The sequence below is a fragment of the Vicia villosa genome, linkage group LG5 (assembly GCF_029867415.1).
Source record: "Vicia villosa cultivar HV-30 ecotype Madison, WI linkage group LG5, Vvil1.0, whole genome shotgun sequence".
Classification (NCBI taxonomy): Eukaryota; Viridiplantae; Streptophyta; class Magnoliopsida; order Fabales; family Fabaceae; genus Vicia; species Vicia villosa.
The window spans coordinates 132,228,803-132,251,275 of NC_081184.1; the positions used below are offsets into that span (position 1 = coordinate 132,228,803).

The window sequence follows — 22,473 nt, forward strand, 5'->3', positions numbered from 1 at the left end:
TGACTTCATACTCATCATTAGCATCACACGCCATGTGTTAACTAACAACATTCCTATAGTAAATCTGAAAAAACTATCAACGCCATGCACCATTACTCTCATGCATGCATCAACAAAACATTACCCAAAATCTCCTAATTTTCTCCATATTCTCATGCCCCTAACGTATTCGACGTAACTCCAATATGGACGAGCCTAGTACCAGTACTAGTAACAACGCTATACGTTCAGATTTGGTGGAAATAACACTAGATGTGCACCAAGTTGTTCCACCACCAGACGTAAGCACTCTACAAACAATCAAATTCAAACTCAAGGAAACTTTTTTCCCCGACGATCCTATACGACAATTCAAAGGAAAAACTCTTAAAACAAAACTCATCCTTGGAGCTCAATACTTTTTCCCTATTCTTCAATGGCTACCTAATTACAGTCTCAAACTCTTCAAATCCGATCTCGTTGCTGGCCTCACTATTGCTAGCTTAGCCATTCCGCAGGGAATTAGTTACGCTAAGCTTGCGACTCTTCCTCCGATTATAGGACTATGTAAGTATGTTAATTGATTCTAACTGATTGTTATAATAAGTTCGAAAATGATAATGTGAGTGGAAATTTATTCTAATTATGAATCTTTTTGTGTATGAATGATTAATGATAGATTCGAGTTTTGTTCCACCGTTAGTTTATGTTGTTCTTGGAAGCTCGAGAGATCTTGCGGTAGGACCCGTTTCGATTGCGTCTCTTGTGATGGGATTCATGATTGCAGAGGAAGTGTCTCCCACGACACAATCTGATCTATTCATTCAGTTAGCTTTTACTTCAACGTTTTTTGCTGGTATTTTTCAAGCTGCTCTTGGAATTTTAAGGTAATTAATTAACTAATTAATCACAATATATATATATATATATATATATATATATATATATATATATATATATATATATATATATATATATATATATATATATATATATATATATATATATATAAAATAGTATATGTATATATTCCCTTATATTGAATGATTGGATTACAGGTTAGGTTTTATCATTGATTTTCTATCTAAGGCGATTTTAATTGGGTTTACGGCTGGAGCTGCTGTAATTGTGTCTCTGCAACAGCTAAAGAGTTTACTTGGAATCACACATTTCACTAAACAGATGGCTATTATTCCGGTCATGCGTTCAGTTTTTGACAATATGCATGAGGTTGATTTTTAAGATGAAGTTTTTTTTTTTATTTAGGGACAATTTTATAACTAGTAAAAAGGTAGTATATTTTTAATAATGTTTTTTTTGTGGTTCTTGTGCAGTGGTCATGGGAAACAATAGTGATGGGGGCTTCCTTCTTAGTGATACTTCTGTTTGCAAGACAAGTTGTAAGATTTTATTCTAATTTTTTGTTGTTGTAATTATTAAGTTAAATGTTATTTTCTTTGTCAATCATATTCATTACCGTCGTCAGTCGTGCTTCTCAATCTAATAAATGACTTGATCTTTAAAGCCTTAGTCATGATATCAGCTACTTGAACACCTGCTATGCAATACTCCATAACTAGCTTTCCTTTAGTCGCTTGATCCCTTATAAAATGAAACCTAGTTTCAATATGCTTACTCCTTCCATGTAAAATACGATGTTTGGTTAGATGAATGGAAAATTTGTTGTCTAACAACAATGACAAGGCAGATTCCTTCCCATGTCTCGCATTTCTCTATTGATCTCAACTCTTCCATCATTGCATCAATACATTTTGGATCTTGCAATACTTCTTCAAATGTAACTTCCAGTTTTTGGAATGAGTGAAAAATGAACCAATTCATCTTTGTTCTTGCTAAAGGGTGAAAACCTTGCCAATGGTATATCTGACATAGGTCCTAGGTGTTTTTGGTAAATATAATGAATGGACTGTTCTTTTGGAGTCTTGGCTATAGCCTATATATAACCCCCTGGTGGTTGTATTCCCTTAGATATCATGGGATCATCATGGGTGAGTCCAATTCGGGTAACTCCCTCTCCCAAGTTTCTTGAAAGTGATCTATCCCTTAGTGACCTTATCCAAGTAAGTGAGTGAGCGAACGTGCAACCTGGAGTAGGCAAGTATTCATATCATGGGTCATATGCTCGGGTCATGGATCATATGTCAGGACATTGGACCCTTGTTGATGTGATGCCCTTGATGATGAGATGTGTTGGGTGGGTTGAGTTTGGTTTAGAGTTTATGAATGTCCAGCCTTCACCATTTTTCTCAAAATCAAGATTCACATCATACATAACTGCGCAACCTCACATATGATTTCTTAATTTTATCAGATCTTCTTACTTCTCTTTCCTCGGTCATGGTATCAGTCTTGTCACTAGCACCAAGATCAACCATCACACCAGAATTTTCTCCTTTTTGTTGTCCTCTCAACTCCAATTCTTCAATTCATCTACTACCACATCTTTGCTGATTTTTTATGATCTCTTGTCACATGATATCCTACTAGCACTATTTGTTCTCCATTATCGTCAAATCCATTTCTAAGTTGATCAGGAACAGGTCTATAGCAAGTAGAACCAAATACTCTTAGATGACTTAAATTTGGTTTAGTTTCTGATCATGCTTCCTCTGGCGCCATTTCCTTCAATCTATCTGTAGGACACCTATTGAGTAGATAGACTATAGTTGTTTCAAGTTCTCTCCCAAGGTATTTTGGAAAATCCTTTCCCTTCAACATGTCTCTCATCATATTCATGAGACTTTTCTTTTTCCTCTATGCATCTCTATTGTGTTGTGGTGTGTATGGTGGTGCTACTTCATGAATTATCTCTTCCTCTTCACACAGGGCTTTGAATTCAGCTAAGACATGCTCTCTTCCATCATTAGTCTTTACAACCCTGATGAATTTTCCAGTTTTTCTAGACAGCACTACTTTAAATCTTCCAAACACCTTAATCACTCAAGGTTTCTTCTTAATCATGTAAATCCATGTCTCTTTAGAGAAATCGTCTACGAAAGACACACAATATATGTTGTCACCAAGTGAGTCGGTTTTCTTAGAGCCACATACATATGAATATACAATATCCAGTTTACACCATGCCTTGCCTCTTAAATTCTAACAAGTCCCTAAAATTTAAGTGTCCAAACATGTAATGCCATTACCGTTCTTCTCTACTCACTGATGCTGGCAAGCACTTGTGCCCCATCACTTGAATTCCCTCCTTGATGATTATGTTCTTTTACAAGGGAGATTTTATGATCATCTTTTTATTGCTACCAAGCACCTTCGGCACCCTATCTTCCATAATCATCACATAGCCGTTCTCTAGCAATTGAACAAGGCTCAATAGATTGCTATTCCTTTTGGGAAAATATAGCACATCTGAAATAAATGAGTTTCTTCCATCTTTTCTTTTAATCATCACCTTTCCAACTCCTTCTGCAATGAGTGTGTTGTCGTCAACAAACCTTACTTTTCTTTTCATTGATTCATCAATATTTATGAATCAATCTTTCCTTTGAGTCATATGTGTTGAACACCCAGTATCAAGATACAACTGATTTTCCTTATCCTCATCTTCATTTGTGATTACCATAAGCAAGACTTGATCATCTTCATCTTCTTGTGAAAATTTGGCCTCATCACCTTGGTTTTCCTTCTTATCATTGCAATAGCATTCATCATCCAAGTGTCCCCATTTTTTACAATTGTAACATTGAATGCTACTCTTGTCACGTTTCCCTTTACCTCTTCCTCTAGAACTACCGACTCCACAACAAAAACTGCTAGCTCCTCCACGTGAGTGACTAGTGCTCTCACCTCTATTATTGTCGCTACAAGAAGATTGATTTGAGTGCCACTTTCCTCCATCTTTGTATTGAGGTTTCTTGATGAGATTCTTCTTCCATATTCCTTTGCCTTTCTCAAACTTGTTTCCTCCAATGCTTGCCTGAACTTGCAAAGCCAGTTCAGTCACATTTTCCCACTTGCATTTCTCTCATTCAATTGTTGCTCGTATTCCTCTAACGTTCCTTGCAGTACATTCACCTTCATACTTCCAAGATTCTTTCTTTCTTCAATAGACCCCACTATATAATCGAATCTCGGGTTGAGACTTCTCAACATTTTTTACAATAAGTTTATCTGTCATGTTGTTTGTTAGAGTGATCACTGTAGTGAAACTCCTTCTCCATGTTCAGAACTTCACATTGTCTCCCGAGTGTTTGAAGTTTCACTTTCGTCAACTTCTCGGCACCTCCATACACCTTGTGAATATTTTCCCATGACTTGGCTGGGGTGACCTCAGAAACACGCTCAAAGATGGATAGATTCACCGATTGATGAATAAAAAATAACACTTTGTAATCCTTTTCCGTTGCCTCCTTGTACACCGCCTTCTACGAAGTTTTGGGTTTTCAGCCAACGCCTCTACGCCAGAACTCACCACTTCCAACACATCTTGGAAGCCAAAGAGTGCCCTCATCTATTTAATCCATCTGTCATAGTTCTTTCCGCCCTCGATCATCGAAAGAATACCACAAAAATGTTCAGAGATGCTGTCATGATTTCACATACATTCTTGTCACAATTGAGCCGCACCAATTGCTGGAACTTAAACATCAAGAACTGAATCGAAAGACAGAATAAGACTCAACAGCATAATTTGAATTAACCTCAACTAACAGTGTTTATATTTATTATTTTGAAATTATATATAAATTTTATATGAGTAACACTTGGAACTTCAGAGCTAAAACAGAATGGAAAATGTGTGCAGAGCATATGGAAGCCACAGTTATTCTGGGTGTCAGCTGGAGCTCCTCTCGCATGTGTCATCATCTCCACCATCTTCACTTTTGTAATCAAGGGTCAAAAACATAACATCAGTATAGTAAGTCTCTCCCTCCTAACTAATTAAAGCTTCTTTTGTCAATATTATTATGAGTTAGTTTCTTAGCTAAAAATCAATGTAATGTTACTTGCTAGATTGGGAAATTGCAACAAGGAATAAATCCTGCTTCAGCCAACATGTTGCTTTTCAGTGGAGATTATCTTGGTCTAACCGTCAAAACCGGAATTGTCTCTGGCATTTTAGCACTCACTGTAAGTTTCACTCTCTTTTACGGGGTATTTATAGGCATTAGAAACATATTTAACCGTATGTTCTTTTATTTGTATGATAAACATTTATTACCCCTTGATTGTTTGATTTACTTTGAAGTGCCAAAGTACCAGACAATGTTTGAAGCTTAATAAATATTAATGGATAAGTATATGAAACAGGAAGGAATTGCAGTGGGGAGAACATTTGCAACTCTAAGAAACTACAAGTTGGATGGAAATAAAGAAATGATGGCAATTGGGTTCATGAATATGGTTGGCTCTACCACATCATGCTATGTCACAACAGGTTCTTGTTAATTTTTGTACTCTAAAAACTAATAAAATTAATGAAGTGTGTTGATAAACGCGTAATTAACTTATTTAAATGATTAAAATTTCAGGATCTTTTTCTCGGTCAGCTGTAAATCATAACGCGGGCGCAAAAACAGCAATGTCGAACTTAGTAATGGCTGTGACAGTCATGGTGACACTCCTTTTTCTTATGCCATTATTTCGATTCACGCCTAATGCTGTATTGGGTGCGATCATAATAGCAGCAGTAGTTGGCCTAATTGATATCCCTGCTGCTTATCTCATTTGGAAGCTCGACAAATTCGATTTCATTGTGTTGTTGACTGCTTTTTTTGGTGTTATTTTCATCTCTGTCCAATACGGCCTCGCTATTGCGGTAAGTTCATTCATCTGTCCTACAACATGTTTTAAAATGATTACGGTCACAATGAAACTTATATAGTCAATCAAAACAACAAATTTATAACTAATATAACTTATTTGTAACTAACTCTTTGATGAATATTTGGTAAACAAGAATCTAAGATCTCTTTGACGAATCAATTATGATTGACAATGTGAGATGTTCATCTTGTTAACCAGGTGGGATTGTCAATTTTTAGGATCCTGCTGCAAGTTACAAGGCCTAAGACAGCAATGTTAGGGAACATACCGGCGACAGACATATATAGAAATCTTCACCATTATAAAGAAGCTACAAGAGTACCTGGTTTTCTAATTCTAAGTATAGAGGCTCCAATCAATTTTGCTAATATTACATATCTCCATGAGAGGTTGGTTTCAACATATTTATCAATTTTTTTCTAACTTTTTTAGCTGCATTCGACATTGTTTTCTCAATTATTACACCATTGATATTTGTTATTAGGATATTACGGTGGATAGAAGAAGAAGAGGACACCAAGACAGAAAACTCATGCCTTCAATATGTGATTCTTGAATTGTCAGGTAACTCCATCATCAAATTGACCTTATTTGCTTCAGGTTCAAAGTAGCTAGAAATGAGATTCTTTGGAGCATATTGCTCAACATGTTCATACACATCCAATCATAAATGATATGCCATACATGTATCAATGATATGATCTTTGAATTTTCAGCTGTGAGTTCCATAGACACAAGTGGAGTCTCACTTTTCAAGGAGTTGAAAGGAACATTGAAAATAAAAGGTGTTGAGGTAAGATTTTTGAATTGTGACAAGCTTATTCATCTACACCTATTAAGTACAGACACTTTTGATGAAAGCATGTCTGATGTCCGCCTCTGACATATGTGATTACACTCAATTAGTTTACTTTCTAAAATTAATACCAGTATCCAACATATCAGTGTCATGTCTAGTGTTCGTCTGTGTCAGTACTTACGCATCTTGACAGTTTAGAATCCATATATGAACTATGGCTAATTGGAACAATTTATGACAGCTTATATTGGTGAATCCTCTAGCTGAGGTTATTGGAAAGCTGAAAAAAGCAGATGAAGATAACGATTTTGTACGATCAGATTACCTTTTTTTGACAGTTGGAGAGGCCGTAGCTGCACTTTCATCAGCAACGAAAAGCCAATCACAAACCATAGAAGAGATAGAATAGGATAGAGGTTGTATATATACTAATCAATGTATATAATATTCCTTTAGTTTAGAAAAATTTGGTTCCACTAGGCATATCCTTGTAGACTTGAAATATATGTGCTTTTGATTTTGAGCACATCTGGTTCAGCAAAACTACTTGATAACGTCTCAAGTTTATGCATATAGATAGATTATAGAGTAAAATCTTCAAAATTTTGGAAACACATGTTTACTTTACAAAATGCTTGCATCATGTATTATCTTCATAAGTGATGTTTCTACAACTTATTATTTCACTGCTCCAACAAAAAGAAGAAAATACATACACACACATTGCACCTTATGTAACATTACCACGTGATGGTAAGAAAAAAGCACTACAAAAGTAATCCCTTTTGTCATTTTATAGCTGTACAAAAGTTATTGATGAAAGTTGAATTAAATTTTACATAAGTTTAGGGGTGTTATCCTGAGATCCAAAACATCTTAAATGTACTCATTTTTATCTTAAATTTCATAAGCAATTTAATTATGATTATTTATATGAAATTTAGGTAGAAGTTTACATGCCATATCACCTTATGCCATCCAATAGTATAAGATAGGGGTGTTCAAAACCAAACAAATTCAATAGAAAACCGCAAATCAAACTAAATCGAAACCGCAAAAAACCGTATTTGATTCGGATTAATTTGGGTCATTTTTTAACAAAACCGCACGGTTCGGTTCGGTTTGCGGTTTGTATTTTGTAAACCGAACCAAATCGAATCAAACCGCATTATGTTACAACTTAAATTTTACTTAACTCACATCTAACCCAAACTTAAACCTATTATACATTAGCCTTATGATTACGAACAATTTTCTCATCCTTACACATATAATTTCAGTCTCAATCTTCTCAAATCTCTAATCATAATCGCACCTTCTTTGTCACATACATCTTCTCTTTTCTTCTATAATCTCTACTCTCTTATATTCTTTCTTTTTCACCTTCTCATTTTTATGTAAATGTTCCATATTTCAGTTTCGTTTTTATCGCACATCTTCTTCTCTAATCTCTCAACACTTTTTTTTTCTTTTTCACCTTCACTAATCTTTCGTCTCTTCTATTTTTTGTTCCATTATAATAATTTTTATATTATTTTATGTTTAATATTTCACTTTTGTCTAATTTAATTTTTACATATTAAATGGAAAATTGTTGTCAAAATATGACGAGTTTTGTTGTTATTTGATAGTGTATGAATGTCTAAATACAAAATTATGTTGTCATCTCTATGTGTATGTATGTCTCAATAAAATATTTGTAAAAAATCGAACCAACCGAACCTAACCAAACCGCATTAGTTTGGTTTGGTTTGGTTCGGATTTTTTTTAAAAGCCAACCGAACCAAACCAAACCGCACTATTTTTTCTCTTGCGGTTCGGATGATTTTTTTCGTCAAAACCGCCCAAACCGCACCGTGAACATCCCTAGTATAAGATAACAAAAAGACTATTTTAACTTGTTTTGGGTCGAATAAAGGCCCAACAATATCGATCTAACACTAAAAGTACAGTCCAAAGAGCAACGAACAAGTAGATCCTTGCTAGAAGACCAGCAGCCATATTGTTCTAACACCAAAAGCACGGTCCAAAGAGCAATGAACACGTAGATCCTTGCTACCACCCACCAGATACAGGCTACTAGCTCACCACCTGTTGTTATATCTGATAAGATAATCCCCACAGTAGACTAAATAGGGACAATTTTAGAGTTATTAATCCTGGATAGCGGAGCGGAATGGCAGACTCAAAATTGGGATAGCGGAATAGTGAAAAGCGGGATAATTTTGTATAAATAATCATTATTATTTTTCTACTATAATAATAAGAAAACATAAGCCACCAAATTTCCTTTCATGCCCTGATTAAGGCTAATATATAGGAGTATTAATTAGGTTTAATACAATTAAAATTAGATTTTAATTATGCATTGGAACATACATTTACACGCATGTTGTCAAGGTTTATGATTGTTTTGGTGACTTTCCATTTTCCAACGTGAAATGCATGTATACTTGCACAATGAAAAACGTAAAGCCACTTTGGTTAGCAATGCAAACACTTAAAATCATCCAATATAAGTAGCAAGCACATGCAGTGTGTTTTCTGTTTGCAAAGGTATCGTGCCCATGCCCCATACCTTATGATTTATGCATTTGTCTCCACAACTTTTCTTTCAGATCCGTCGTTTCCATTTTTATGTTTTTGGTCCGCCGTTTCCATTTTTCTCGCAATCGAGAATCCCAAATACTAAGATTCGTGTTCACAACATCATCATCTCCATATTCGTGTTTCGTATCTCTCTTGATCGATCGTTATCTTCATCCTTCCGTCTTCAATATTTGAAGTGGATACTGCAGAATTAGATTTTAGTTATTGGAAACTGTTGATGACAACACATATAAAAATTCACAATATTTGGAGTTTTGTGGATCCCGGCTTACAACAAGGAGGTGATGAAGTCGCTCATAGAATTGACCAGTTGGCACTTTCACAAATTCATCAAGGAATTGATTACTCAATATTTGGCAAAATAGCAAATACGAAGATAGCTAAAGAAGCGCGAGACATATTAAAGTTATCACATAAAGGAGCAGAGAAGATTCAGAAGTCCAAATTACAATCGATGCGTATAGAATATGAAAGGTACGAAATGTCTAATTTAGCAACAATAGAAAAATATTGTTCTCGTGTTATAAATCTCGTCAATAAGATGAAAGTATATGGAGAAGAAAATTTCTGATAGCAAAGTGGTAGAAAAGATTCTACCTATGATGTTGATGAAATTTGACATGTGGTGATTAGAATAATTGAGTCACACGAAACAGACACATTGTCTGTAGCAGAGTTACAGGGAAGCATTGAAAATCATGTCAGCAGAATATCAGAAAAGACAGAGAAAGTAGTAAAAGAAGAATCTCTCAAAAGTCAGGTAAATTTCAACAACACTGTTGAATCAAGTCTTACTAGAGAAGAAATAGGTCAAAATAATTACAGTAGTGAAAGAGGAAATTATAGAGGCAGAGGACGTGGAAATTATGGAGAAAGAAGACGTGACAATTTCAACCAATGGAGAGACAATAATTTTAATCCATCCAATCATGGAAGAGGTGGAAATAATTTTGGATTCAACAATCGTGGTCGAGGAAATAATTTAAGATTTGACAATCGTGACTGAGGAAGAGATAACTATTATCAAGAAAGGTAAAATTATAATTTTTATCATTGTGGAAGGTTTGAACACAAAGCAGCTGATTACAGATACAAACATCAGGAAAATGTGGTAGAAAGTTCGTGTCAAAATACCAGTGAGTACTATGAAGATCCACAAAATTTATTTTTGACAATTAATTCATTTTCAGAAGTAGAAAATAATAGGTATTTTGATACTGGTTGTAGCAATCATTGTGTGGGAAAATGAATTATTTTCTTCTCTAAAATCTACCGTGAAGTTTGGAAACAATTCAAATATTACAATTTTAGGGAAATGTCGAATTTCTATAAGGTTGAAAGATGGATCACAAAAACTTTATTTGGTGGTGTTTTCTATGCTCATTGTCTTCATCAGAATCTATTGAGTATGGGACAACTGTCAGAGAAAGGTCATAACATGTAGATTCACAATGGTTTCTGCATGTTGATTGACATAAATGACAGATTTATCACAAAGGTGTGAATGACACCGAATCACCTATTTCCTTTTAAAATTCAACATGAAAAATTTCCTTGCTTGAGTTATCATTCCAAATAATAATTGGTTGTGGCACATAAGATTTAGTCACTGCCATTTTTCTAGCTTGAATTACCCGTCGAGAAAAGAATATGTTTCTGGATTGGCTGTTGTGAATATTCCAAATGGAGTATGTGAGACTTTTCAAATTGGATAGAAGCATAGAGATTCATTTCCAACTAGAATGTCTTGGCGAGCGAAGAAACTACTGCAGATAATTCATTCACACTTGTGTTAAGGGGAAATATCTATACCTGGTGGTTATAAATACTTTATTACTTTTATTGATGCTTTTAGTAGAAAGACTTAGGTGTATTTCTTGAAACAAAAATCATAAGCATGTGATGCCTTCAAGATATTCAAGGCATTTGTAGAAAAACAAAGTGGTTATAAAATCAAAGCATTGAGAATAGACAGGGGCCAAGAATACCTCGTTGGTACAAGTTTCTTTGAGCAACATGGAATTGAGCATCAATTAACAACAAGATATAGACCTTAGCATAATGGAGTTACTGAAAGAAATAATAGAACAATCATGGATATGGTGAGATTCATGTTGAAGGCCAAACATATGCCTAAGGAATTTTGAGCAGAAGCTGTAGCTACTGCGGTTTATATTTTAAACATGTATCCTACAAAAAGTGTCCAAGAAAAGACTCCCGAGGAGCTTGGAATGGAAGAAGGCCTTCAATTCGCCACCTTAGAGTTTTTGGATGTATTGCATATTTCTCACGTTTTTTTTAATAAGCAATGATTTTATAAGAAATCGCACTAGGGGTGCAACCCTTACAACAAGAATACACTAGAAAGTGTTGTTAAAACATAATGGTAATTTATACCAATCATAAAAATTAATCCTACGCGATGATTCCCTAATACAAACCCATCTCCAAGAATAATACATAATGTTAGAAATCACCTCATCAAAGCTAAAAAGAACGTTATCAAATGTGACGGTGTTTCTCATACCAGATCAATTGAGAAATAAGTTAGATGACAAAGGAGAAAGATGCATCTTTGTTGGTTATAGTTCAAAATCAAAGGCTTATGAGCTCTACATTCCAGAGACACGAAAGATGATTATCAGTCGAGATGTGACTTTTGATGAAGGAGGAATGTGGGGTTGGTCCTCAAAGTCACAAAAGGATCCAATACTGACTTCAAATGATTATGAAGAGTATACTAAATATAATCTAACACCTGATGAGGCAGAAACATCCATTAGACAACAAACAACACCTGATGAGCAAGAAATATTCAGCAGACAACAAAGGTCGCGTAGATTACTAGCCAAACTGTAAGATTGTGCTTTGGGTAATGATAATGACCCATCTGATGAAGAGATTATCAACTTTGCTTTATTTGCATATTGTGAGCCATTAAATTAAGCCTCATGTGATAAAAATTGAAGAAAAGTCATGAATGAAGAAATCAATGCAATTAAGAAGAATAAAACATGGGAGCTAACAGAGATACAAGCAGACAAGAAACTTATATGAGTGAAGTGGTGTACAAGACAAAGTACAAACTCAGTGGTGAGATTGATCGCTTTAAAGCAAGGTTGGTGGGAAAAGGATACAAGCAAAAACCAGGTATTGATTACTTTGAGGTATTTCTCCTGTTACAATGTTAGATACAATTTGAATGCTTATTTCGATCTCAGCTCAAAATAGTTAGAAAATACATCTAATAGATGTGAAGTCTGCATTTTTTAATGGTAATCTTGAAGAAAAAGATATATGCAGGTGATATTTTAAAGAAGTTCAAGATAGAGCATTCAAACCCAATTTACACGTCCATGGAAGAAAAGTTGAAATTAACGAGAGAAAATGGTCGCAAGAGGGTAGACTCAACCTAATATAAAATTTTGATCGAAAGTATGAGATATTTAACCGCGACAAGATCTGATGTAGTATATGGAGTTAGTTTGCTTAGCAAATTCATGGAAGAACTGTGTGTTAGCCACTTGCAAGGAGCTAAGAGGATTCTTCATTATATAAAAGATACATTGACTGGTGAAATGTTTTATGCTAGTAATAATAATGTGGAGCTTGTTGGATACACATATAATGATTGGACTGGAGATATAAAAACAAGAAAAAGCACGTCAGAGTATGCATTTCATGGTCTTCGAAGAAACAACTAGCTGTGGCGCTTTCTACCGCTGAAGCTGAATATATTGTAGCAATCAGTTATGCTACTCAAAGGATATGGATAAGAAGAATTTTAGAAGTAATACATTAGAAGCAGAATAATCCTACAAAGGTATATTGTGACAACAAGTCAACTATTGCATTGAATAAGAATCCAATTTTTCATAGACGATACAAGCATATTGATATTCTATTTCATAAAATAAGAGAGTTTATAGGTGAAAAAGTAGTGGTAGTCGAGTATTGTCAAATCAAATAACAAATTATAGATGTTTTTACAAAACGGTTAAAGATTAAGTTATTTTAAAAGTTAAAGAAAATGCTTAGAATGATAAATTAATGTTGAAATTAAATCAAATAATGTCTAGAAGTATTTAGAAAAGTTGGTAGATTAAATAAGTATAGAAGAATTTAGAAACTTAATTACTTAGTCCAAATAAAACAAAACTTACACATTAAGAAGGACTGTAATTAAAAACTGCTTAAATCAAAATTAATTTTCAACATCTTTGAACCAAATAGAAGAATCGGAAACGCAAACGCGCTTAAAGTAAAATCAAATACGAAGCTGAATTACAATCACTTTCAAAAAAAAAAAACTTGTCAGTGAAAAAAATGGGGAAAAGGCATGTTGCGGACCCTCCGAACCTGAAGAAATACGGCGTTCCTTTATACTCCGTTGCTTGGGTACCCCGCAACACTCTCAAATCGATCCAAAATGTAACCGCCGACGATTCCCCCGACGCCGATTCTAAATCTCCGCCGGAGACATCTCCACTTGACGATGAGAACTACATCGTGGTCGCCGGCGGCGGTGGAGAAGGCCGAAGCGGTATCCCCAATTCTGTCATGCTCGCGCATTTCGATGTTGCATCTAATTCTCTCTCTGATCAACCGGTACATCATTTATTCCTTATGCTTCTTGCTTGCTTGTGAAATTTGTATGGATTTGATTTGATTCAGTAGCGAAAAAGTTGTAGTCAGAGAGATTTGAAGAATTGGATCTGATATTGAATAGGATTTGATTCGTTTTTGATTCTGTTACTGTTACTGAAGCATAGACACTGGAAACACGACACCGACACTAATATGTTGGCATCAGTAATAATTTGAAAAAATTGAATAGGATCTGGTTTTGAATAGGATTTGATTTGTTCTTGTTTGAGTTATAATGTGAAGAATCTGTGTTCGTTGCTTAGAATTTTTTTCTATGGTTCATTTCATGTTTTGTTGAGGGTAGATTTGTTTGAATTGCATAAATTCTATGGCAGTGGTTCATATTACAATAATTTTTACTGCATAAGGATTCGCTGTAGTCTCTTGTCTGAATAACTTCATCAATATTTCAGGTGAATAAGCTAGGAACTAACTCTGAGTTGCCTTATAGAATGACACTTCACCCCAATGGAGATGGAGTTATTTGTGCAATGGAAACGCCAAAGATTTGCAGGTCTTTTGCTTCTCATCTCTTCTTTTTGTTTCATATACTTGGTGATTTTGTTAACTAGAAATCCAGCTAGAGTTCATTTATCCGTTTAATTTTAATGTGTCTTATTTCAAATGTGAGAGAGGTAAGACTAGTTTGAGCATACTTGTAAGCCGTGCTTGGGTTGAACAGTTGGAAAATGGAAGCATTTTTTATCTGAATTTTATCATGTTCCTATGCTTTTCCTTTTTCCACCTACTCAACCAAGTTATCAGAAACGTGGATCAAGATAGAAAAGTTGGATCATGAGTTCAATGGTTTCAGATTTGTATGATTTATGAACCAAAAATTCTAGAAGTATTATAAGCTGTCTAGTATATTAAGGAACTGCATAAGGTCTATATATTTTGATTATATATCCAAAATGTATCCTTTTTTAAGTTGACCCTCTAGTCTAGGCTGGGACACACTTCAATTAGGAGATATCTTTCAATAGTTATTTACACTTTATTAGCTGCAAATAAATTGAGGTAATTCAATCACTTAGTTCTACAACTCTATCTTCAAAAACTTTCACTCAAAAACATTATCTGCTGCACTATACTCTACTAGGATATAATATTGAATTGGTTAATGATAAACCATATAGACTGCATGATATTTTAATAATTCTAGCCATAGTGTGTGTGGTGTAAGAAGATGTTTGATAGCTATATCTGGATGTAGCTAGCAATAGCATTAGTAAGATAAGAAGTTAAATTCACAAATCAGCATGCATTAATTTTTTGGAAAAGCAGTTATCAGTAATCTAATCTAATTAATTGATTTGAAAAAAATCCTTACTATAAATAGTTTTAAGAACTCATAGTGTTTATTCATAAAAGGCCGTCTCATTGTTGAAGAATTTTGTTTAATTTAGAGCCAGTATTATCAGTATTGTTCGATGGGCAAAAATATCTGGAAAATGGTTCTTTCTTTCTACATTTCTTTTCCTTGTCAATTGTTTTTAGAGGGTTGGCTGCTGAATTATTGGTGTATGCCATTGTAAAGTTTCCAGAACACGTCCTAGTGCTGACACTAACTAAACAAAAGTAGGGGTTTACTACATTCCAGGAGGAAATACAATATAAAAGACGGCAGTTAAGGTCACTGCATTGTGTCAGTCCATAATACTGTATTGATACTCTAGACCAACGGAAGACTGATATTCTTTTGCACTGTTACAACTAACTGTAGAACATCATGATCAATAACTTATTGGGCCTTGAGCATGCAGGTGGTTTGACTGGGATAAGATCGAGACTGCTGAAGTACACAAGTTGGGTCTGAAGTTGTCAGAGAAAGTCCTCACCCAGTTGGATAATGTTGGCCTACAATTGGCATTGGCATTCAGCAATGATGGTACTACACTAGCTGCTGGTGGAGAGGTATTCGCTTCCTTTACATATATAAAAATGAAGAGAAACTGTTTGCTAACACTGATAACAAATTTTAGTAACAAAAATAAAAAGATGATTTATGGAAATTATCTCCACTCATTAATTACTATTACACTTTGTTCAAGGAATGTTTTTTGTAGAGATAAGATCCAAGCTATTGTTTTTTCATTCTTCATACAAGCCATTACAAATGTATAATCTCTTATAAAAACAATTTGATGTAAGTAGGTAGTTCTAGTATCACAAGGTCAGTTTAAGACATGCACTTAATAGGAGAATTACTTGAGTATTACTTTAGTATATGAAAAGTCAATCCAGGTTATAATGGTAAGCCCATTTTATTTGAAATAGATGTAATCATGTAACAATTTGTTTGGCTGCTGACCTAGTGGAAAAAGGCTTTGGTTGTTGTTGTAAGAACCATTTGTTTGTCCATAGTACAAATATTATTTCCCTGTGTCTGTTAACATAAATCTGAAAACATTGGTCGGAAGATCCAGCCTAAATGGGTGGCAATTGACAAGCCTAAAATTGTTTTACCAACAAACATAAATTTGTAGATTATTTAGTTTTTAAAGGATTGGCATGCCATATGATATTGTATTTTTGTGCAGTACAGGATGGAAGTCTAAGGGTTTTCAAGTGGCCTAGCATGGAAAATATTCTCAATGAGTCTAATGCTCATTCTACTGTGAAGGACTTGCACTTCAGGTTTGATGCACATAGTAGCATAAGCATTTCACATAATAAATACTATTTGACTTCGTAAATCACAAGGAAAAGAAGAAAAAGTTAAGAAAGGATAAGCGATAGAGAGCCTCTGTAAACCCTGTTATTTCTGATGGATTGTAGCTTAGTCTGGTTTTTCTGTCTTGCAGTTCTGATGGCAAGTTAATTGTCTCTTTGGGAGGTGGTGGCCCCTGTAAGGTTTGGGACATTTCTTCAGAAATAGTCTTGGCTACTCTAACAAATGAAAATGTAAGCAATTGATTAAAACCTCACTACTGGATAATGTTATTTTTGGTTTGATGGTTTTTTATGCATTGTTTGAAATTATCTTTTCCTTGAAGATTAATTGATTGAAATTTTTCTTCTATGAATTGCACTCAATCAACACAAACATCAATTCTATATATTCGGATTATGTTCCAAACACAATCATGTTGAAGTATTGGGAAGTTTCTTATATGCTTCTTAACTATAGTTTAATTCTAGTTATGAAGATGGACCCAAGCATTTATAATAAAGTAAAATCTAACATTTAACATCTAGTTGAGAAAATTCTAGCTCCTGGTGCCTCAATATGATTCTTGTGTTTTTTGTGTTGGTGGTTGCTTTGTCATAAATGTTATAATGTGTATATTCTAATCATATTTTGTTGAATTTCATACAGCGTGAAAATTTTAGCTCTTGCAGATTTTCTCAAATAAATGATACAACTCAAGTCCTATATATCGCTGCCAAAACAGGTATATATTTTGCAGAAAAAATCATCTACTTTTTTGTTTTTTTATTTATTTATCTAACACAACATTGTATTGTTGTGTATAGATAAAGGTGGAAGCATCCTGACCTGGAATACGAAAACATGGGAAAGGATTAGTTCAAAGTATATTTCACGAGATGTAATATCTGCATTCAATGTCTCACCTGATGGAAAGTTTCTGGCATGGTACATACATATTATCTATACTTCTAGTATTTAAGATGGCACCTTTGTCTTTATCTTTAGCTACCTGGAAGCAGGCGGTGACTTAATTTTTGTGGTCTACGTCTACCTTCAGACCTCGAGAGTGCATTTTTACAAAAACTTACATCTTTTATTTTGGTGGATTGACATGCAGTGGAACACCAGAGGGTGAGATTATAATTGTAAATTCAACTAATATGCATATTCAGACAAAGATAAAAAAGGCTCACCTCGGCATAATCACTGCTTTAGCATTTTCCCCTGATTCAAGGTTTGGAGTGAATTTTCTTCCTGCCAAAATTTACTGGTTGTGCGCTGTTTGAAGGTATTTTAATCATAACTGTGGATTCTGTATTCAGGGCACTGGCTTCTGTATCATGGGATTCAAGTGCAAGGGTAACAATAATTGAAGAGAAGAAAAATGGTACGTGTGCATTTCTTGATTTGTTGACTTGATAAAGCTATTCATGTTCTTGATTTACAGATTTATAAATGTTTTGCACAGCTCTTAATAATTGGTGCAGTACTGTTTACCTCTCTGTCTGTTGATTTAATAAACCTGGAATATTAGTGCCGAAATTTTGTTCAATGACCAAAAATGTCTAGTAAGTTATTATGCACTCACGTTGCTTGCGATGAATATTATCTGGTTCCTGAACGTGGTCATGATTTAGAGTCTGTTTGATTTCCAAAAAGAACAAGTACTAGACAGAACATAATAAGACATGCATGTAAGTTATTGGGCAACTTTTGGTGGACAATGGAAGGTGGAATTAGGAGAAGGGAGGTTTGGTTGAGATACTTCGAGGTGGTGAAAGGATACGTGTTCCGTAGATGATAATACAGGATGGTTTTCAAACTACACCCTGGTCATAAAAAAGATTGGCAATGGTATGACGGTATCTTTTTGGAATGATGTCTGGGTAGGACAAGAGACTCTAAAATTGAGTTTTCCACGACTCTTTTTGGTTTTAGTGCAGAAAAATGGTTGTGTGAGTGGGAAAACATATTCATGCATATGGATGTCATCCAGGATGTTGTGTTAACAGGGTTAAATTATATCCTAACATCTGCAAATTAGAAACCAGATCGAAAGTAGATTTTAATGTGAAAACACATATTTCTTATCTGGTCCCCAAATCCAGTTGTTCTCAACCCCCGTTAACACCACATATTTTTTATGTCTAACATTTGGCGAGCATTATCTGAATCTGGGTGGATGGGTGTAACCTTGTTCTTACCTCTAAATCTTTTCATACTTTGCTATGTGGGTGGGTTTTGGTTGGAGCAAGAGAGTTAAAGAGCAGTAGCATGCAGCTATTTGGTCAATTTTGAAGAATAGGAATGAGAGTGTTCAATAATAAAGTGGTAACTGAGGCGGAGAAAATGGAACATATAAAGGTTATGTCTTTTGCAGCGGTTTTTAGATATTTTGCCTTAAATCTGTGTCTTTTGGATGATAGAAATAGGATGTGGCTGCCACTTTTGGATCCGTAAGCAAACTCTTTTTGGGGGGTTCCAGTTTTTTTTTATGCCGGAGTACGGGACTGCCGTGTTGTTTTTGGGGCTACATATTTTACTGTGTTGAGACGGAAGGATTTTGGTGTTTTAAGTTGCTTCAGTTGGCTTTTGCTAGGAGCCTTGGTGTTTATGTTATGACCTAATAATAGCCGACTGAAGGAACTTGAAATTGTTGTCCTTCTCCTTGATTTTTTTTCCAACCTCATAACTAGGTTTCTAATTTGAACAGTATATGTACTACGAATAGTTGAATAGTATTATTATTTAAAAGCATGTTTGTGTTAATATTTGTGGCTGGCCTAAGAAATTTCATGTCCTCTTATATATGATATGGGGCAACTATTCTGTTAGCTTAAACATCTGGGAAAATTCGTAACCCAACATGACATTAAATACATAAAATAAGAAGCTATGAATGAAATTAAGGATACATAGTTCAATAAATAAATAGATATTCCATTGATCATGATATATTGCGGTGTGACCAATTTAGCACATGACCAACTGTTTCTGTTTTGTTTTTCTTGTTTTAAGGAGGGTTGAACTTGTGGATTGCTGTATTGATCATCCTACTCGCAATAGCTGCTGCTTACTTCCTAAAGGTTGAAGGAATTGAAAAGTTATGGCTTAAAGATTACTAGTCAAACATAGAAATATTTACTGCTAGCAAAACAGCTTACCTTTGACATTTCCATTTTTGGGGGTTTCTGATGCTTTATGATATTTTCATAATGCTGAATTGTTTTTATATTGGATATGGCATTGTCCCTTTATTGCCCTGTAGATTTTGTATAATTATGATATTAAATTGGTATGTGTATCTATCTATATACGCTTGTTCAATCATGAGTTTAATTGTTTTGGATATCATTATCTATATGTTTCATGTCAATAATTTTTTGTTTTTATATTCTTACTCTTCTAAATTACTTTTTTTTACATTGTTTTTATATTGAATATAGCATTGTCCCTTTTTGCGTAACTGTTTATAGTTATTTGTGTTAATTATTTGACTTCAAATAAATATTTAATCAATGCTATCATAAGATTTTAGATGAATTAATTGGTGAATATGAGCATGCAAGGTAAATTGGGTTGAATTAAATAAGTAATTGAAGAAAAAGTATAAGTTGGCACGAAATGTAAACAGATATGAAATAAAAAATGCACAGGAATGTAAATGTGAAGTTGCTAGAATTAAGGATTTCGAAATGCATATGCTGGAAAATTAAATGTTGGAAATACATATCCCGGAAAATTAAATGACTTGTTAGGAGGATGAATCTCGTTGTTTTCTTAGGCTCTGTTTGGTAAGACAATTTTTCGAGCTTATAGCTTATGTCTTATGTCTTATAAGCTCATATGATAATTTAGACCCGTTTGATAACGGTCTTTTCATCACGAGCTTATAGCTTATTTTACTAGCTTATAGCTTATTTTCCAGACGCTATTTCAAATAGCGTTTTAGCTTATGTCTTATAGCTTATTACTTTTTCTTCCTTTTTTATCCTTATTATTTCAATTAAAATCCATTTTTAACCCTTATAATTTATTTTAATTTAAAATAAAATAATTATATATTAAATATCTTTTATGTCATTTTACATTTATAAGTTAATTGAACCGCTAATTTTACCAAACACTTTAATGAGCTTATAAGCTATCAGTCTCAACCATCCGCTATAAGCTATAAGTCACCCGTCATCAGCCATCAGTCATAAGCTATCAGCTAGCTTATCAGTCAACCGCTATTTTTACCAAACAGACCCTTAGTATTTTGTATACAAGTGCAAGGTAAAAGATCTTCAAGTTCAGCAAATTAAGGATTGCAAAAATTTTATGCTAATTCTTGTGTTTGCAAAAGTTTGGAAAAAATAGGGTAGAGCTGAGTAGATATATTAGAGGTACAAGTTTAAACTTTGATCCGTCTCGAAAGTTTGAAATTATGTCTCGAAAGTTTGGAATTATGTCTAGCAGATATATTAGAGGTACAAGTTTAAACTTTGATCCGTCTCGAAAGTTTTGAATTATGTCTAGCGGATTAGGTCTGTTTACCACCCCTATGTATAGGTGTCTCGAAAGTTTTGAATTTTGAGAGGGTTCCTCTTTCCACCTTTAGTGGTGAGGACACACTCTATAAAAAGTCAATTTTTCTTTTAATATTTCAAAATATATTTCATCTTTAGTGGTGAAGAGACACCCTATAATAAGTCAAATTTTGCCTTTTAAAATTTCGAAAATATATTTTTGTATGCACCTCGTATACACAATACTTTTTCATAAGTGAGTTACACCTTCATTTTGTCGAAAAAAATTCAAAAAATTCATACTTTCAGAATAAATTCGGAAGTATACTTCCGTAAGATTAAATGAGTCATGGCTGGTCATTTTTCTAGAACTTGAATCAAAGCATTACCCACCCTAGTAATAGAAGCAAAAGTGTTATATATTTCTTGCAGGTATGTATCCTGCTGTAGCGTTAAGATGCGAATATTTTTCTCTATCCATTGCTTCTCCATGTGTTGCTGGTAAAACGGGAAAGCATCCTAACGACCGGCCCCACCTATGGCTAAAGTAGCAGAAGCGTGCCGAATATAACGTGCCAAAGTTGATAGTTCCTCTTAAAGAGCATGTATGACTAGGTTAGATAGATAGGAGCAGTCTTCCTCCACGGGAGATGCTCAATTCTTTGAGTGTAGAGGCATGGCTCCGTCAAATATACAAGAATTCGAGAACCCAACGCACGCAAAGGTTCTCAGGGATCATTCAAAACGCCAACATTCCCAACAGACCATTAGGAGGAAGGAGCATCAACCAACGTTGAAGCATTTGAAAGGCTCGCTGCAGTCTGAGTGGACGGATTCCTCGTCTTAAGAGACAGAGCGCCTTTTCATCCTTCATTGAATGTATAGATAATGAATACCAAAGTAAGCTTGTTACAAATAATCAATTTGACAAAAAGGCCAAATTCATCCGAAACTCACCAAAAATGACCTTTCTCTCTTCCTTGGTATGGGCATCCACCAACAAGCGGGTTTTGATAAGTCGTTTTGAGCTCTTCCGTGAAGCTTCATCCCGAGGAGTAACATCCCTAGGGTAATCCAACTCTTTGACAAAACTCACCAGCCGTTTCTTCAAATACATATCCTCTTTAGACAGGTCGTCCTCTTTGTAGACATACAATCTATTCCCCGTCAGGAAGTGGTCTTTGATCCAGTACTTGGGAAACATGCTGGTACAGTTGCCTCCCACTCTATTCCCTATGGTGCATACCGTTGCATGAGCCATTGGGCAGAGAGGTACGATCAGGAAGAATCAATTTTTGAAATGCTTCGAGCTCTCCAAAAAAGTCCAAAAACTATGAACAATCGGTACCAAATTAACCAAACCATGGCCCCGCGCCAGTGTCGTAGTACTTCGTTATACTTTGAAGAGGTGGAAGAAAAGGGACAAAGAGTGTTTCTATTTTAAATATTCGCACCAATAATGGAAA

At 34.6% G+C, this 22,473-nt stretch overlaps 2 protein-coding genes across 2 annotated transcripts; both read left to right on the top strand.

Moving 5' to 3' along the window:
• LOC131607393 (probable sulfate transporter 3.3) lies at positions 1-7,111 on the top strand. The gene is made up of 12 exons (XM_058879403.1): positions 1-546; positions 659-866; positions 1,038-1,209; positions 1,314-1,379; positions 4,763-4,876; positions 4,972-5,088; positions 5,269-5,395; positions 5,490-5,776; positions 5,983-6,173; positions 6,269-6,348; positions 6,501-6,577; positions 6,825-7,111. Exons 1-12 carry the CDS (start codon positions 186-188, stop codon positions 6,990-6,992), a joined length of 1,968 nt encoding a protein of 655 aa, XP_058735386.1. The 5' UTR covers positions 1-185; the 3' UTR covers positions 6,993-7,111.
• Positions 7,112-13,393: 6,282 nt separating this feature from the next.
• On the top strand, positions 13,394-19,853 carry LOC131602547 (SEC12-like protein 2). Its single transcript, XM_058874691.1, has 10 exons — positions 13,394-13,801; positions 14,254-14,354; positions 15,607-15,757; positions 16,389-16,480; positions 16,648-16,747; positions 17,163-17,238; positions 17,321-17,441; positions 17,614-17,730; positions 17,819-17,883; positions 19,515-19,853. Exons 1-10 carry the CDS (start codon positions 13,520-13,522, stop codon positions 19,619-19,621), a joined length of 1,212 nt encoding a protein of 403 aa, XP_058730674.1. The 5' UTR covers positions 13,394-13,519; the 3' UTR covers positions 19,622-19,853.
• Positions 19,854-22,473: the final 2,620 nt, after the last annotated feature.

What these genes read in the sequence shown, in the direction of transcription:
- LOC131607393 (XM_058879403.1), top strand. Translation starts at nt 186, where the DNA reads ATGGACGAGCCTAGTACCAGTACTAGTAACAACGCTATACGTTCAGAT. An exon ending in AAAAACATAACATCAGTATA is followed by an intron (nt 4,877 to 4,971) that starts GTAAGTCTCTCC and finishes GTTACTTGCTAG; the next exon opens with ATTGGGAAATTGCAACAAGG. An exon ending in TGTGATTCTTGAATTGTCAG is followed by an intron (nt 6,349 to 6,500) that starts GTAACTCCATCA and finishes TTGAATTTTCAG; the next exon opens with CTGTGAGTTCCATAGACACA.
- LOC131602547 (XM_058874691.1), top strand. Translation starts at nt 13,520, where the DNA reads ATGGGGAAAAGGCATGTTGCGGACCCTCCGAACCTGAAGAAATACGGC. An exon ending in ATTCTCTCTCTGATCAACCG is followed by an intron (nt 13,802 to 14,253) that starts GTACATCATTTA and finishes TCAATATTTCAG; the next exon opens with GTGAATAAGCTAGGAACTAA. An exon ending in GATGGAAAGTTTCTGGCATG is followed by an intron (nt 17,442 to 17,613) that starts GTACATACATAT and finishes ATTGACATGCAG; the next exon opens with TGGAACACCAGAGGGTGAGA.